The 18,839-nt window shown below is 43.5% G+C and overlaps 1 protein-coding gene across 1 annotated transcript in view; it reads left to right on the top strand.

Moving 5' to 3' along the window:
• Positions 1-18,839, top strand: part of adcy3a (adenylate cyclase 3a) — a 359,639-nt gene that overhangs the window by 246,433 nt on the left and 94,367 nt on the right. The window contains exon 15 of the mRNA XM_034173754.1: positions 18,443-18,601. Coding sequence (XP_034029645.1) covers positions 18,443-18,601 — 159 coding nt within the window. The remainder of the gene's footprint in view (positions 1-18,442; positions 18,602-18,839) is intronic.

Below are 18,839 nucleotides of genomic sequence, written 5' to 3'. Positions count from 1 at the left end.
TGTAAGTAGGGTTCAGACCCACAAGATACACGACTGTAGGTGGTGTTCTGACTCACCTGATACGTGACTGCAGGTTGCATTCAGACACACCTGATACACAACTTTAGGTGGGGTTCAGACTTACCCTATAAACTAGTGTAAGTGGGGTTCAGACACACCTCATACACGACTGTAAGTAGGGTTCAGACCTACAAGATACGCGACTGTAGGTGCTGTTCAGACTCACCAGATACGTGACTGGAAGTGGGGTTCAAACTCACCTGATACGCGATTGTAGGTCGGGTTCAAAGTCACCTGATATGCGATTGTTGGTGGGAGTCAAAGTCACCTGATAAGCTGCTGTAGTTGGGGTACAAACTCACATGATAAGCGATTGTAGGTTGTGTTCAAAGTCACCCAATAGGCGGCTGTAGGTGGGGTTCAGACACAACTCATACATGACTGTAGGTAGTGTTCAGAATCACCTGATACACGACTGTAGGTGGAGTTCATATTCACCTGATACATGACTGTAGGTGGCATTCACACTCACCTGACACGTGACTGTTTGTGGGGTTCTGACTCACCCGATATGTGACTGTAGGTGGGGTTCAGACCACCTGATAGACGACTTTAGGTGGGGTTAAGATTCACCCTATAAACAAGTGTTAGCGGAGTTCAGACTCACCAGATACGTGACTGTAGGTGGAAGTCATACTCACCGTATAAACCAGTGTTAGTGGGGTTTAGCCTTACCAGATACTTGACTGTTGAAGTTCAAACTCACCTGATACTCGATTGTAAGTTGTGTTCAAACTCTCCTGATACGCGTCTGTAGGTGGGGTTCAGACACACCTCATACATGCCTGTAGGTAGGGTTAAGACTCACCAGATACGCGACTGTAGGTGGGGTTCAAACTCACCCTATATGTGACTGTAGATGGGGTGCAGGCTCACCTTATACACCACTGTAGGTTTGGTTCAAATTCACCTGATACACGACTATAGGTGGCGTTCACACTCACCCAATACGCGACTGGAGGTGGGGTTGTGACTCACCAGATATGTGACTGTAGGTGGGGTTCAGACCACCTGATACATGGCTGTCGGTGGCGTTCACACTCACCCAATACGCGACTGTAGGTGGGGTTCAGATTCATCTGATACACGACTGTAGGGTTGAGTTCAGACTCACCCGATACACGACTGTAGGTCGGATTCTGAGTCACCCGATATGTGACTCTAGGTGGGGTTCAGACCACCTGATACACGACTTTAGGTGGGCTTCAGACTCACCCTATAAACGAGTGTTAGTGGAGTTCAGACTCACCAGATGCGTGACTGGAAGTGGGGTTCAAACTTACCTGATACGTGACTGTCGGTGGTGTTCGAACTCACCCGATACACGACTGTAGGGTTGGGTTCAGACTCACCCAAAACATGACCGCAGGTGGGGTTCAGACTCACCCAGTACGCGACAGGAGGTGGGGTTCAGACTCACCTGCTACATGAGTGGAATTGGTGTTCAAATTCACCTGATACACGACTGTAGGTGGCGTTCACACTCAACCGATACGCGACTGTATGTGGGGTTGTGACTCACCTGATATGTGACTGTCGGTGGGGTTCAAACTCACCTGATACGCGATTGTACATGGGATGCAGGCTCATCTTATACACGACTGTAGGTGGGGTTCAAATTCACCTGATACACGACTGTAGGTGGCGTTCACATTAGCTACTGTAGGTGGGGTTGTGACTGACCCGATATGTGACTGTAGGTGGGGCTCAGCGCACCTGATACAAAACTTTAGGTGTGGTTCAGAATCACCCTATAAACGATTGAAAGTGCGGTCTGACTCACCAGATACTTGACTGTAGGTGGGGTTCAAAGTCACCTAATACGCGATTGTAGGTTGTGTTCAATGTCACCGATACGTGACTGTAGGTGGGGTTCAGACACACCTCATACACGACTGTAAGTAGGGTTCAGACCCACAAGATACGCGACTGTTGATGGGGTTCAAACTCACGATACCCGATTGTAGCTGGGGTTCAAACTCACCTGACACGCAATTGTAGGTTGTGTTCAAACTTTCCAGATACGCGGCTGTTGGTGGGGTTCAGACACACCTCATACACGACTGTAGGTAGGGTTCAGACTCACCAGATACGCGACTGTAGGTGGGGTTCAAATTCACCCTATACTTGACTGTCGATGGGTTGCAGGCTCACCTTATGCACGACTGTAGGTGGGGTTCAAATTCACCTCATACACGATTGTAGGTGGCGGTCACACTCACCCAATATGCAACTGCAGGTGTGGTTCTGACTCACCCGATATGTGACTGAAGGTGGGGTTCAGCCTCTCCATATAAACGAGTGTAAGTGGGGTTCAGACTCACCTGATATGCGATTGTAGTTGGGGTACTTACTCACCTGATACCTGATTATAGGTTGTGTTCAAACTCACCCAGCCCCACCTACAGGCGACTGTAAGTGGCGTTCTGACTCACCTTATACAAGATTGTAAGCAGGGTTCAGACTCGTCATATATGCGACTTCAGGTGTGGTTCAAACTCAATCGATACGTGACTGTAGATGGGGTTCTAACTCACCTGATACACAATTGTCCTTGAGGTTCAAACTCACCTGATACACACTTGTCATTGAGGTTCAAACTCGCCGGATACACTATTGTATGTGGCATTCAGATTCACCTTATACACGACTGTAGGTAGGGTTCCGACCCACCTGATACGTGACTGTGGGTGGGGTTCAAACTCCCCAGATATGTGACTGGAATTGGGGTACAAACTCACCTGATAAGCGATTGTAGGTTGTGTTCAAAGTCACCCGATACACGACTGTAGGTGGGGTTCAGACACACCTCATACATGACTGTAGCGAGGGTTCAGAATCACCTAATGCACGACTGTAGGTGGCGTTCACACTAACTGGGTACACGACTGTAAGTGGGGTTCTGACTCACCTGATATGTGGCTGGAGGTAGGCTTCAGACTCACCCTATAAACGAGTGTGAGTGGAGTTCCAACACACCAGATATACGTGACTGAAGGTGGGGGTCAGACTCACCGTATAAACAAGCCTCAGTGGAGTTTAGCCTCACCAGATACGTGACTGTTAGTGGGTTTCAGACTCACCTGATACGTGATTGTAGTTGGGGTTCAGACTTACCAGAAACGCGACTGTCGGTGGGGTACAAACTCACCTAATAAGCGATTGTAGGTTATTTTAAAATTCACCTGATACACGACTGTAGGTGGCGTTCACACTCACCCTGATACACGATTGTAGGTGGCGTTCTGACTCACCTGATATGTGACTGGAGGTGGGGTTCAGACTCACCCTATAAACGAGTGTTAGTGGAGTTCAGAAACACCAGATACGTGACTGTAGGTGGGGGTCAGACTCACTGTATAAACAAGCCGCAGTGGGTTTAGCCTCACCAGATACATGACTGTTGGTCGGTTTCAAACTCACCCGATACGTGATTGTAGGTTGTGTTCAAACTCTCCCGATACGCGGCTGTAGGTGGGGTTCAGACACACCTTATACATGACTGCAGGTAGGTTTCAGACTCACCAGATACGCGACTGTAGATGGCGTTCACACTCACCCAATACGCGACTGTAGGAGGGGTTGTGACTGACCCGATATGTGACTGTAGGTGGGGTTTAGACCACCTGATCAGTGGTGTCAAAAGTACACACATTTGTTACTTAAGTAGAAGTATAGATACTGCAGTTTAAAAACACTCTGGTAAAAGTTGAAGTATCAACTTTACCTCTTTACTCAAGTAAAAATGAAAAAGTATGTGCTCCAAAACCTACTTAAAGTATAAAAGTATAAAGTAACCTTTAAAAAAAAAAAAAAAAAAAAAAAAAAAAAAAGGTAGATGCCACTATATGAATTGAATCTTAATTTAAAAACTGATTTGTTCTACATGTGGCCCAAGACCCAAAACCCCAAATTAACCCCCCCCCCCCCCCCCCCCAACACCACCTGCATGAAAATGTTTCAATTCTAGAGGCTGTGAAATGCAATCTGGGACTATTCCAGACAATAAACTGCAGCGAGTGCAGCATCCATTTAGTGAAGAAGTAAAAAAAAAAACAAAAAAAAACACAACTTTCCTTATTCAAATTCATTCCAGTAGTATTCTGCTCTTACTAGGATGCAGCGGTTTTCTAGTTTGGCAGATAGTAGGAAATCACTGAAGAAATTAACACATTGAAAATATGGTTTGGTAACAAACTGTCATTAAATAAGACAGGGATGAAGTGGAGGTGTAAGAGTAACTAGGTATTCACAGGAAACACTTATTTATTTATTTATGTATGTATGTATTTATTTATGTATGTTCATTGTTAGTTGCTTTTATATTTTCTGTTGTGTTTCTATTCAGGTTCTTTTTGCCTCTTTCTCTAAAATTGTATATAATAATCATTAGATTTTTAATATATAAACAAAAATAAATTTAAGAAATATTACAATTTGAAAACAAATGCACCCGAACGTGATGAGAGCTGCAATTGCTTAATGCTAACTTTTAACATTGAAAATGCCATAGACATGCTAACGCGTTAGCGTTGCTCCCGTTTTTAAGTTATAAAATACATCTATCAACTGTTTCAGAAGACCATAACAGGTCGGTTTAACATAGAAAAGGTAAATAATACTCACAGAAGTATGCTCTTTAGGGTTTTAGCGGGGGAAAATTAAGCGAAAGAAAGAAAGAATAAACGAAGCAATAGGTCGAAGCATTGCTTCAATCTGCAAACCACTGCTTCGATTGGTTCACGGTTCAAAGCAAAGCCGTGCTGCAGAAAAGTTGATTACAGGTGCACATGACGAGAAATATATATATATATATATATATATATATATATATATATATATATATAAACATTAAACTGAAGCCAAGAGTAACAAGGCTGTTTGTTTTAAAAATGTAAGGAATAGAAAGTACAGATACTTGTGTGAAAATGTAATGAGTAGAAGTCAGAAGTAGGCAGAAAAATAAGTAATGGAGTAAAGTATAGATACCTAAAAAGTGTACTTAAGTACAGTAACTAAGTATTTGTACTTTGTTACTTGACACCTCTGCACCTGATACACGACTTTAGGTGGGGTTCAGACTCACCCTATAAACGAGTGTTAGTGGATTTCAGACTCACCAGATACGTGACTGTATTTGGGGGTCAGATTCACAGTATAAATGACCGTTAGTGCAGTTTAGCTTCACCAGATACGTGACTGTTGTTGGGTTTCAAACTCACCTGATACGCGATTGTAGTTGGGGTTCAAACTCACCTGATACGCGATTGTTGGTGGGGTTCAGACACATCTCATACATGACTGTAGGTAGGGTTCAAACTCTCCCGATTCGCGGCTGGAGGTGGGGTTCTTACACACCTCATGCATGTCTGTAGGTAGGTTTCAGACTCACCAGGTAAGCGACTGTAGGTGGGGTTCAAACTCATCCAATACATGGCTGCAGGCTCACCTTATACACGACTGTAGGTGGGGTTCAAATTCACCTGATACACGACTGTAGGTGGCTTTCACACTCACCCCATACGTGACTGTAGGTGGGATACAGACCACCTGATACACGACTTTAGATGTGGTTCCGAATAACCCTATAAATGCGTGAAAGCGGGGTTCAGACTCAGCAGATACTTGACTGTCGATGGGGTTCAAACTCACCTGATACGCCATTGTAGGTGGGGTTCACAGTCACCTGATACGCGATTGTAGGTTGTGTTCAAAGTCACCGATACTCGACTGTAATGGGGTTCAGACACACCTCATACACGACTGTAAGTAGGGTTCAGACCCACAAGATACACGACTGTAGGTGGGGTTCAGTCTCACCACATACACGACTGTAGGATTGGGTTCAGAATCACCCAGTACATGACTGCAGGTGGGTTTCAGACTCATCCGATACGCGACTGTAGGTGCTGTTCAGACTCACCAGATACGTGACTGTAGCTGGGGTTCAAACTCACACAATACGTGACTGCAGATGGTGTGCAGGCTCCCCTTATACATGACTGTAGGTGGGGTTCAAATTCACCTGATACACGACTGTAGGTGGCGTTCACACTCACCCAATACGTGACTGTCGGTGGGGTTGTGACTAACCTGATATGCGAATATAGGTGTGGTTCAGACTCACCCTATAAATGAGCGTAAGTGGGGTTCAGACTCACCAAATTTGTGACTGTAGGTGGGGTTCAAACTCACCTGATTCGCGATTGTAGGTGGCATTAAAAGTTACCGATACGCGACTGTAGGTGGGGTTCAGACAAACCTCATACATGACTGTAGGTAGGGTTCAAACTCTCCCGATTCGCGGCTGGAGGTGGGGTTCTTACACACCTCATGCATGTCTGTAGGTAGGTTTCAGACTCACCAGGTAAGCGACTGTAGGTGGGGTTCAAACTCATCCAATACATGGCTGCAGGCTCACCTTATACACGACTGTAGGTGGGGTTCAAATTCACCTGATACACGACTGTAGGTGGCTTTCACACTCACCCCATACGTGACTGTAGGTGGGATACAGACCACCTGATACACGACTTTAGATGTGGTTCCGAATAACCCTATAAATGCGTGAAAGCGGGGTTCAGACTCAGCAGATACTTGACTGTCGATGGGGTTCAAACTCACCTGATACGCCATTGTAGGTGGGGTTCACAGTCACCTGATACGCGATTGTAGGTTGTGTTCAAAGTCACCGATACTCGACTGTAATTGGGTTCAGACACACCTCATACACGACTGTAAGTAGGGTTCAGACCCACAAGATACATGACTGTAGGTGGGGTTCAGTCTCACCACATACACGACTGTAGGATTGGGTTCAGAATCACCCAGTACATGACTGCAGGTGGGTTTCAGACTCATCCAATACGCGACTGTAGGTGCTGTTCAGACTCACCAGATACGTGACTGTAGCTGGGGTTCAAACTCACACAATACGTGACTGCAGATGGTGTGCAGGCTCCCCTTATACATGACTGTAGGTGGGGTTCAAATTCACCTGATACACGACTGTAGGTGGCGTTCACACTCACCCAATACGTGACTGTCGGTGGGGTTGTGACTAACCCGATATGCGAATATAGGTGTGGTTCAGACTCACCCTATAAATGAGCGTAAGTGGGGTTCAGACTCACCAAATTTGTGACTGTAGGTGGGGTTCAAACTCACCTGATTCGCGATTGTAGGTGGCATTAAAAGTTACCGATACGCGACTGTAGGTGGGGTTCAGACAAACCTCATACATGACTGTAGGTAGGGTTCAGACTCACCTGATACGCGACTGTAGGTGGCGTTCAGACTCACCTGATACATGACTGTGGGGTTGGGTTCAGTCTCACCCAATACATGACCGAAGGTGGGGTTCAGACTCACACGGTACGCAACGTGAGGTGGCGTTCAGACTCACCAGATACATTAGTTGAAGTGGGGTTCAAACTCATCTGATACATGACTGTAGGTGGCGTTCACACTCACCCTATACGCGAGTGTAGGTGGGGTTGTGACTCACCCGATATGTGACTGTCAGTGGGGTTCAGTCCACCTGATACACGACTTTAGGTGGGGTTCAGACTCACCCTGTAAACGAGTGTTCGTGGAGTTCAGACTCACCAGATACGTGACTATAGGTGGGGGTCAGACTCACCGTATAAACGAGCGTTTAGTAGGGTTTAGCCTCACCAGATACGTGACTGTTGGTAGGGTTCAAACTCACTTGATACGCGATTGGAGTTGGGGTTCATACTCATCTGATACACGATTGTAGGTTGTGTTCAAACTCTCTCGATACTCTTCAGACACACCTCATACATGACTGTAGGTAGGGTTCAGACTCACCAGATACGCGACTGTAGGTGGGGTTCAGACTCACCCTATATGTGACTCTCGATGGGATGCAGGCTCACCTTATACCCTACTGTAGGTGGGGTTCAAATTCACCTGATACACGACTGTTGGTGGCGTTCACACTCAGCCAATACGCGACTGCAGGTGTGGTTCAAACTCACACGATACATGACTGTTGGGCGGTTCAGACTCACTTGATATATGACTGTTGGTGGGATTCTAATTCACCTGATACACAATTGTAGTTGAGGTTCAAACCCACCTGATTCACCATTGTACGTGGCGTTCAGATTCACCTGATACACGATTGAATGTGGCGTTCAGATTCACCTGATACACGACTGTAGGTGGAGTTCCGACCCACCTGATACGTGAAAAAAAAACTGTACACATCTGAAAAGTAGTGATCTAATAGTTCTAAAAGTGGCAAAGATATGACATTCAATTATTGCACCGATGTTGATTGTCACGGTTAGATTTTCAATGTTTGGTGACCTTGAGCCACCTCTAAATAATTTCTGATTGGCAAACAATTTTACATGTGAGAATGACTCACCAAAAGGAAACTTTTTGGTTGGTGAGACTTTTTTAAAGTTGGCATTTTTTGGGACACCATAAGGTGGGGTTCAAATTCACTTGGTACACAATTGTAGGTGGGGTTCAGACTCACCTGATACACGACTGTCGGTGGCATTCACACTCACCCAATACGCGACTGTAGGTGGGGTTCTGACTCACCTGATACACGACTGTAGGTGGGGTTCAGACTCACCCGATACACGAGTGCAGGTGGGGTTCAGACTCACCCGATACATGACTGTAGGTGGGGTTCAGACTCACCAGATACACGACTGTAGGTGGGGTACAGACTCAGCCGATACGCGACTGTAGGTGGGGTTCAAACTCACCTGATACACGACTGCCGGTGGCATTCACACTCACCCAATACGCGACTGTAGGTGGGGTTCTGACTCACCTGATACACGACTGTAGGTGGGGTTCAGAGTCACCCGATACATGAGTGCAGGTGGGGTTCAGACTCACCCGATACATGACTGTAGGTGGGGTTCAGACTCACCAGATACATGACTGGAAGTGGGGTTCAAACTCACCTGATAGGCGATTGTAGGTGGGGTTCAAACTCACCTGATAGGCGATTGTAGGTGGGGTTCAAAGTCACCTGATACACGACTGTAGGTGGCGTTCACACTCACCCAATACGTGACTGTAGGTGGGGTTCTGACTCACCCGATATGTGACTGTAGGTGGGTTTCAGACCACCTGATACACGACTTTAGGTGGGGTTTAGACTCATCCTATAAACGAGTGTTAGTGGAGTTCAGACTCACCAGATACGTGACTGTAAGTGGGGGTCAGACTCAACTCATACATGACTGTAGGTAGGGTTCAGACTCACCAGATACGCGACTGTAGATAAGGTTCAAACTCACCCTATACGTGACTGTAGATGGGGTGCAGGCTCACCTTATGCACGACTGTAGGTGGGGTTCAAATTCACCTGATACACGACTGTAGGGGGGGTTCACACTCACCCAATACACGACAGTAGGTGTGGTTCTGACTCACCCGATATGTGATTGTAGGTGGGGTTCAGACACACCTGTTACACGACTTTAGGTGGGGTTCAGACTCACCCTATAAACGAGTGTAAGTGGGGTTCAGACTCACCTGATATGCGATTGTAGGTGGGGTTCAGACTCACCTTATACAAGATTGTAAGTGGGGTGCAGAGTCTGCCATATATGCGACTGCAGGTGTGGTTCAAACTCAACTGATACGTGACTGTAGATGGGGTTCAGACTCACTTGATATATGACTGTAGGTTCGGGCTGGGTATCTTTTAGATGTTGCCAATACAATACGTATCTAGATACAGGGTCATTTCAATACGATACGATTTGATACGATACATTTCAAATAGATACAATTCGATTCAATAGAAAATAATTTTAAAAACACCTTTGGTCCTTTACCTAATGCTAAAATCCATTTGCACCAAAAAATAGGCCAATAATAGTACATTCACCTTCCATTTATTGAAGATTGTTTTACATAACAAAGTGCATTTTGCTTAGTGCAAGAACACAAAAAATACATACACTTTTTAGTGTATGTATTTACACACATACTGCTTTTTCATTAATATTTAGCTTATACAGTTGAGGTAAACATGTTCAAAGGCACATATGACGTTTCTGTTTCAAATGCTAATTGTGAATGATTCTCTGTGATATTACTTCAGTTTAGCCTTAAAATAGTAGCTTTTTAACTTCACCAAAAAGTAACATTTTGATCACCAACAAACAAATGCTGACAGACTGAACCTGTTATGGGCTGGTTTCTGCCCTTACACCAGAAAAAGCAGGTGGAGAACATTGCATTGAATAGAACAAAACAATTAGAATTGAAACTCAATTGTTTAAGGCATTATCCGTGACTATAGCCGGGTCTTTGGAAGCGATGTCCCACTCCTCCAGAGCCGCATTGAGTAGCTCCGCTATGTTTGTCCCTGTGTGGCTTTCATGCATGGCTCTCGTTTGCAACACATGGGAAACTAGCTCCCAGTTTTCGTTGATGAAGTGGCTTGTAATAGTGACATAAGACTCTGTGGCATGCGACGTCCAGCCATCGCAAATAAGTGCTACTCGTGCTGCAGAAGAGAGGCTAGTTTTAACGGTGTCTTTCACTCTCTCATACATGCGGGGAACCGCCACCTCTGTCATGTGTTTGCGAGTGGGAATCACATAGCGTGGGTCTAGCGTGTTTAGCATGAGGCGAAAGCCGCGGTTCTCCACAACACTATACGGACATAAGCCGAGGCAAATGTAGTGCACAATGGTGTCCGTAATCTTTAGTGCCCGCTGAGAATTGGCTGGTAGTCGGCTTACTTGATTGTCTAAAGTCTTTTGCTTAGGGTCCATGTTCTTTGGAGGAGGCGTAGCTAGCTTGTCTGGGTGGTGTCGTTGCAGGTGAACACGGAGGTTGGTCGTGCCTCCAGAGTATTTCACAGCAGTTTCGCAATGTCTGCAAACGGCGCTGGTTTTGTCTATTTCGTGCGCTCCTCCTTTGGCTTTAAATCCAAAATGAGCCCATACTTCTGCTTTTAAAGATGCGGGTGGATGGAAGATTTTCTCAGCCATGTTACTGCTTTCATTGCGCACTCAGTTCTGGCTCTACTTGGCGTCCTGTTTCTGTCAAGCGCCAAAGGCGGTGGCGCCGCAGTACTGCCCTCTAGCGTCTAGGGGGAATATCAGTATTGCAAATTAATGAATCGGTACTGTATCTATTTGAAAAATATCGATATGTATCTATATATCGTTTTTTTAGCACACCCCTACTGTAGGTGGGGTTCTAACTCACCTGATACACAGTTGTCATTGAGGTTCAAACTCACCTGATACACGATTGTATGTGGCGTTCAAATTCACCGGATACGCGCCTGTAGGTGGGGTTCAAACTCACCCGATACGTGACTATAGATGGGGTTCAGGCTCACCTGATACATAATTGTCGCTGGGGTTCTAACTCACCTGATACACAATTGTAGGTGGGGTTCAAACTCTCCTGATACACGATTGTATGTGTGGTTCAGATTCACCTGATACACGACAGATTGTAGGGATCACACTCACCCAATATGCGACTGTAGGTTTGTTTCTCACTCACCCAGTACCTGACTGTAGGTGGGGTTCAGACTCACCCGATACGCGACTGTAGGTGTGGTTCTGACTCACCTGATACGTGACTGTAGGTGGGGTTCAAACTCACCTGATACACGATTGTAGTTCTTTTCAAACTCACCCGATGCGCGACTGTAGGTGGGGTTCCAACTCACCCGATACACGAATGTTGGTGGGGTTCAGACTCACCCGATACACGACTGTAGGGTTGGGTTCAGACTCACCCAATATGCGGCTGTAGGTGGGGTTCAGACTCACCTGATACACGACTGTAGATGGGGTTCAGACTCACCCGATACTCGACTGTAGTGTTTGGTTCAGACTCACCCAATACATGACTGCAGCTTGGGTTCAGACTCACCGATACGTGACTGTTGGTGGGGTTCAGACTCACCAGATACGTGACTGGAAGTGGGGTTCAAACTCACCTGATATGCGATTGTAGCTGGGGTTAAAAGTCACCTGATACGCTATTGTTGGTGGGGTTCAATGTCACCTGATACGCGATTGTATTTGGGGTACAACCTCACCTGATAAGCGATTGTTGGTTGTGTTCATAGTCACCTGATACACGACTCTAGGTGGGGTTCAGTCACACCTCATACATGACTGTAGGTGGCGTTCACACTCACCCGATATGCGACTGTAGGTAGGGTTTCGACTCACCGGATACGTGACTGTAGGTGGGGTTCAAACTCACCTGATACATGGCTGTCGGTGGCGTTCACACTCACCCAATACGCGACTGTAGGTGGGGTTCAGACTCACCAGATACGTGACTGGAAGTGGGGTTCAAACTCATCTGATAGGCGATTGTAGGTGGGGTTCAATGTCACCTGATACCCGACTGTAGGTGGGGGTCAGACTCACCGTATAAACTAGTGTTAGTGGGGTTCAAACTCACCTGACACGCGATTGTAGTTTGGGTTCAAACTCTCCCAATGTGTGACTATAGATGGGGTGCAGGCTCACCTTATACACGACTGTATACAAGACTGTAGGTGGCGTTCACACTCACCCAATACGCGACTGTAGGTGGGGTTGTGACTCACCTGATATGTGACTGTAGGTGGGGTTCAGACCCCCGAGACACGACTTTAGGTGTGGTTCAGACTCACTCTATATAGTGCTGCGGCTATGACCCAAAAAGAGCCTTAAAAATGGATTTAGCTTGCACAACTTTAGAACAAAACAAATTAGGTATCATTTTGTTCGGTGGGATGTCTATTATAAGGAAATTGAGGTTGTACTCGTCAAATCTACTTTCTACAATGTTTATTAACCCCTTACGTGCGGCAACCATGAAAACTCTGAAAATTTATGTCATTTGTTTGTGTTTGCTACTTTGCACCGACAGGTGGAAATAAATCAAATCTAATGGTTCCTCTGCTTTATTTTCAGACATTTACACCCCTTCCTGCTGATTTGAAACATTTTCATAGGTTTCTACTCAATATTAACCCTTTATTTCGCAGGACAAAGTACACATCAAGAGCTAGTTTCAGCTCTTCTTGAAATGGCCTTCAATGAATAATGATTATAGAGTAACCAATTAAATATAGATGGCTGTACTCTCTGTCTTTTGTTTCTTATTCAGTGAGGTGAAGCCATGATGACTTTGAAGTCTCAATTTAAAGTAACATTTGACAGAATTTGACCTAAAAGTGGAATTTGTAATATCATATCAGGTGAATTTCAAGTGCTACAAACAGGAAAATGCATGAAATAGATGACTGTTTGTAGGTGTTACATCTTAAAATTAGCAAGTGTGGTTTCATAATATTCAGTGCTTGCCATGCAGTATATGTGATATGCATACACTATGTGTATATGATGTTGATTCATAATCTAGAGAGAGAGGTCTCCTGCCAGCCCCTATGGTATCATGAGTTACTGCAACCCATACAAATATTGCTGAAATCTCATTTTTATCATCCTACAGGTAGATGAAGTCATATCATAGACAATTTTGATGAAACTGTTGCACCTCAGCAGAGACATCTGGTGTTCACTTCAGTAACTAAAATAAATGCTTCTCATTATGGGGCTTGTTCATTAAAGTGAACATGTTTGAAAAATCATCCAACCTCTGCAATGTTTTTACACCGAGGCAAGTCGGGGTACTGTTACCACTGGCTGCGCCTGTCCATTCATCCGTCCATTGAATCTGCGCCACTAATATTGCTTTTCAACCATTTTCTTGGCCTATAGGGGGGCACTTTGTGAAAATCAGAAAAATAACTCTCTGAGGCCGAACGCTTCAAGCTAGGTTACTGTTGTTTTTACTGTGGCCACCTCTGATAAGGATTCATCATATATTAGATGTTTTTGTTTTATTGTGTAACATCCATGGTTAAGTTAATGGTCGTCATTACTCAATGTTAGGGATGTTACACATTTGTACTGCACAGACAAAAGGTGCAATGGTCAGAAGTGCCAATGCTTCCAGGCTGGTCTTGAATGCATTGAGATCTGCTCCTGTAGCTCAGAATGCCAAAATCCAAATAATAGAAAGAATTTGCATGAGGTGGATGATGGGGATGAAGTAACAGATACTGACTAACTTGATGTAAATCAGTGATAAAGACTCTTCATCTACGATGATATAATTGAGCACTATAGGATTTTTGTCCTATTTGATGAGGAAGGAAGGTGACAGGTAACCCAAAACACAGTCAGATTTAATCAAGGTACTTAGTATTGATATTTAGTCCTTTACAGAGAAATCCGCATTTATAGGTAGCAGGTCTCAAATCTGGCCCCCTCTAACTACCAGTGGTGGGCACACTTCCGATAATCCAATAACAGATAATTATCGAAGATAATGTTTTCATTATCGGATTATCTTTTTAGATAAATTTAAAAACCATCATCGGAGTAATTATCTTCCGATGAATTACCGTCCGATAACTTTTAGACTGATAACGTACTAAACTAAGCTGAACAGTGATAAACATTTTTAAAACTGTTAAAGCTGTTGAGACCTATCTGTTAAAAGTTTCCTAATAGGCATGTTGTTCCACCCTCTGCAAACAGAAACCACTCTATCCTCTGTAAGCAAAGGAGAACTGGTGACCAAAAAAAAGTCATTTCCTTTAACACCATACTAATATAATCGCAATGTCACCAAGTCATCCAGAGGCATACATGTTTAACTTATGGTTCAAATTTTAACCACTCATTTTAGACAAGTTATTTAAAATTATTGTCATGTCTGAAGTTTATAAAGTGAAAATATCAGATATATGTTTTCGTTTTAAAGTAATGTGCTAATTTTTAAGGTTTTGTGAGCACATGCTGTGCCAGGCAGCAATGCATTATGGGTAGCATAAGGTAATCTCATACGTTCACGACAGGACAAATGCATTAAAATTCCACGCTCCCAGTTAAATTCCACGCATCTTAAATGTAGCAGACACGGATTATCTGGAATTTTGTTTGACATTCTTTCAATGCCGCTACTGCCATCTACTGGCCAGGAGTGTTCATGGCAGTATTAAACGTCTGGGTACATGGCTGCTCTCAAAGTGTTGGTATTGTCCATTGTCCAGGCGCTTTTTGTGTGCATATATTTGTTAACTTTGTATTCTAAAACTACGGTTAGAAGTAATTCCAACTCCTTATCGGTCCACACGAACGAGGTTGGCGCCATGTTTTTAGTTTTTGTGGAAGTGACGACAAGAGAATAAGGCTCCTGATTGGATAGAATTTTAATCAGTACCGCCACCCAAAGGTTTGGCAGACTAATTACAACACATTTATATGGTTCGATGTGGATGGATTTTTTTTTTTAAACAACGTAGTGTGGATGAAGTTTTTTCCCCAAACTGAAAGGGTAAGATATTCGGTTTTACAAATACCCGACAACGTGTGTACATGGCCTTATGTCTGTGAAAGGCACTATATAAATAAATTTACTTACTTACTTACTAATATTGAGTGCACGTTTTACAACATCATAAAAGTTTTAAAACATGCAATTGCAATGACACTTCCAGGGCTCCGTAAAAATGCCTGTTTTTACAAATAAAATGGAATATTTTACAAAAGCACATTTATCTTTAAACCAGCACACGACACACGTCACATTAACGTGTTGGTTTACATAATGGATTACTGACCCAATCACTGTTTAGCACTTTTACCCAGAATGCTTTGCGGTCTGTGTTTGTTACAAAACCTCAGAATTAGTGCCTTATTCAACATTAAAAGATATATGTTATATTTTAATTTTGTACAAATGACAGAATTGACATTAATGGAGTTATTCTATCAGTATTTTCAAAAAACCATAAGTTAGTATGACTTTGTTTTTCAAGACCTCTGCCTGACCGGAGTGTTGAAATTGATAGAGAGCTGGCCTTATGGCTGCTCTCGGTGTGCCTCTGTGGTGGGAGTGCTGTTGTAAACAAGAGCTTCCAGCAGGGGCAGAATGTTGAAAGAAAAATGATTATGATTAATAAAGAGTTGATTTCGTGGGTGCTCTCAGGATTTGTCTGTGCTGCTTCCTGCAGGGGGCAGCATGGTCAAACATTCTTGCTTATTCTTTAGATCTTTTACCACTTTTGATGCTTTCAAAAGCGATCATATTAAAAATCAATTTCAGCTCTTTAGTAACTGCAAATGTCCCATAGACAGCACTGGAATTTATCGGTTATCGGTTATCTGTAACTTCCGATACATTTTTGGGTGGTTTAACGGTTTATCTTTATCAAAGATAACTTTTCAGTTATCTTATTATCTCTTATCGAAGTTAATTTTTTGGTTATCTGTGCCCACCACTGCTAACTACCATATCAGTGTAGCACTAAAACTTACATTTGGTGCCACATTCGAAAAGGTAAATGGCTATTTGCATTTTTCTGGATGGGGTCTTGAATTTTAAAAATGTCATATTTGCTTACCTTGATGATATTTAGTAAAGCATTTTGTTGACCATATATAAGCAACTACAGCAGTGAAAGGGTTAATGATCACGTCAGTACCAATGTGCATTCCACAACATCAAAATCTTTTTGATAATTTTTGATAATTAAAGAAGGTAAATTGAACAATATATCCAGTTGTTCTTCAATTTTCTGATTTTAGTTTGCAGGGCCATTGCTCCGGATTTTCACTATGTATGCGGCTACAATAAATAAGGGGTTAATGCACCATTTTAAAGAATAATTACATTTATCAAAACATTTCATTTCTTTCAGGTAGATATCCCAAGGAATAAAATATCATACCATTCTGTCAGTAAGTTGCCATTGAGCGCCTTGGGGCAACTGTTTGTTGTGATTTGGCGCTATATAAGAAAAAAGTTGATTGATTGATTGATTTTCAGAACTAAAATGGCAGTATTTGTTATGAGTCCCTTTATAACCAAAAAGGGATAAAAAAAAAAAAAATGCTGCAGATGATGCCAGAGTACATCATAAAATCATAAATATGAGTAAAAAAAACTGAAAATGGTTATAAATAAATCCATATATTGATAAAAGGATGTTTATCCACCAAATGAAAGCAGAAAATGTCAGCCTCAGCCTTTTCTGGTAATTAGCACGTTTTTCACGGGAGCCGCAAACAAGGGGTTAATTCATCATGTAAAAAGTATATTCCACGAGTACAACCTCAATATTCTATAAGTGCACATCTCAAGGAACAAATTGATACCCATTTTGTCTTGTTCTAAATTTATGCAAGGTACCCCAAAATTAAGGTCCCTGAACCGCAGCACTAATAAACGAGTGTAAGTGGGGGGTCAAACTCACCTGATACGCGATTGTAGGTGGGGTTCAAAGTCACCGATATGCGACCTTATGTGGGGTTCAGACACACCGCAAACATGACTGTAGGGTTGGGTTCAGACTCACCAGATACACGACTGTAGGGTTGGGTTCATACTCACCCAATTCATGACTGTAGGTCGGGTTCAGACTCACAAGATACGCGACTGTAGGTGGGGTTCAGACTCACCAGATACTTGACTGGAAATAGGGTTTAAACTCACCTGATACTCGATTGTTGGTGGGGTTCAAAGTCACCTGATACGCGATTGTAGTTGGGGTACAAACTCACCTGATAAACGATTGTAGGTTGTGTTCAAAGTCACCCGATACGTGACTGCAGGTAGGGTTCAGACACACCTCATACATGACGGTAGGTAGGGTTCAGAATCACCTGATACACGACTGTAGGTGGGGTTCAAATTCACCTGATACATCACTGTAGGTGGCGTTCACACTCACCCGAAACGCGACTGTAGGTGAGGTTCTGACTCACCCAATATGTGACTGTCGATACACGACTTTAGGTGTGGTTCAGAATCACCCAACTCATTCAGTTCTCACTGTTTAACCCTTTGTTTAACACACAGTCATCACATTGGTAGTCAGGGTACCTAAAAAGGCTTTAAGGTATCAGCATCACCAAGTGCCTCTGTCGAGTGACCTCAGGAGTCCATAAGCTCTTCACCAGCATTTCTGAATCTCAAAGACTGAGGACCCAAGACAAGATACTCGCTGAGGTCAATGATGAATGCTGCCAGGAATTTAAGAGTTTATGGAAAATTCAGAGACCTTTTAGAATTTTCTGTACCACTGAATTAATCAATTATCAATGAATCTAAATATCTGCATGTACAGTTTTAACCCAGTGTTGATTTTGGAGACCCCCCACCAAAAACAAATGTAACTTTTGCACTGTATTCTTATTTTTTCTACTAAAGATGTAAATTGTAAAATCATTCTACAACAGACAAGGAGCTGTTCAAAGAATGACTGAAAGTCAAATGTTCCCATGATGAGTGGATGTAAACCTTTGACACCAATGACTGTACCTGTTGTTGACGAAAGGTGGAGAAGCTGGCCAGAATCCTGTTCCTGTGGAAGATTGAGGTCCATGAGCAGAAGGAGAAGGTGTGTGAAATGCGGCGCTGGAATGAGGCTTTGGTCACCAACATGCTGCCAGAACATGTTGCTCGTCACTTCCTGGGTTCCAAGAAGAGAGACGAGGTGAGATCCACACATCCACCAGATGTTCGGAAAGCCAGTGTACAGGTTCACGGGGTGAGGCCTGAGAATGTGTCAAACATGATGAACAAGTGACCATAAACGTGCAGAGACATTTTCACAGTCCAACTCGGCAAAAATGTGTCAAGAAACTGACTGCCATAGTATGCAGTCAGCTGCCAGACACAGCAAAAGAGGAAGTGCTATTCTCTTTGTTTTAACAAGGAGGATCAGAAGAGGG

This window comes from Thalassophryne amazonica, chromosome 7 (genome assembly GCF_902500255.1).
Source record: "Thalassophryne amazonica chromosome 7, fThaAma1.1, whole genome shotgun sequence".
Lineage (NCBI taxonomy): Eukaryota > Metazoa > Chordata > Actinopteri > Batrachoidiformes > Batrachoididae > Thalassophryne > Thalassophryne amazonica.
Note: the sequence above shows the minus strand (reverse complement) of the source record. Positions and strands in the feature narration are given on the sequence as shown.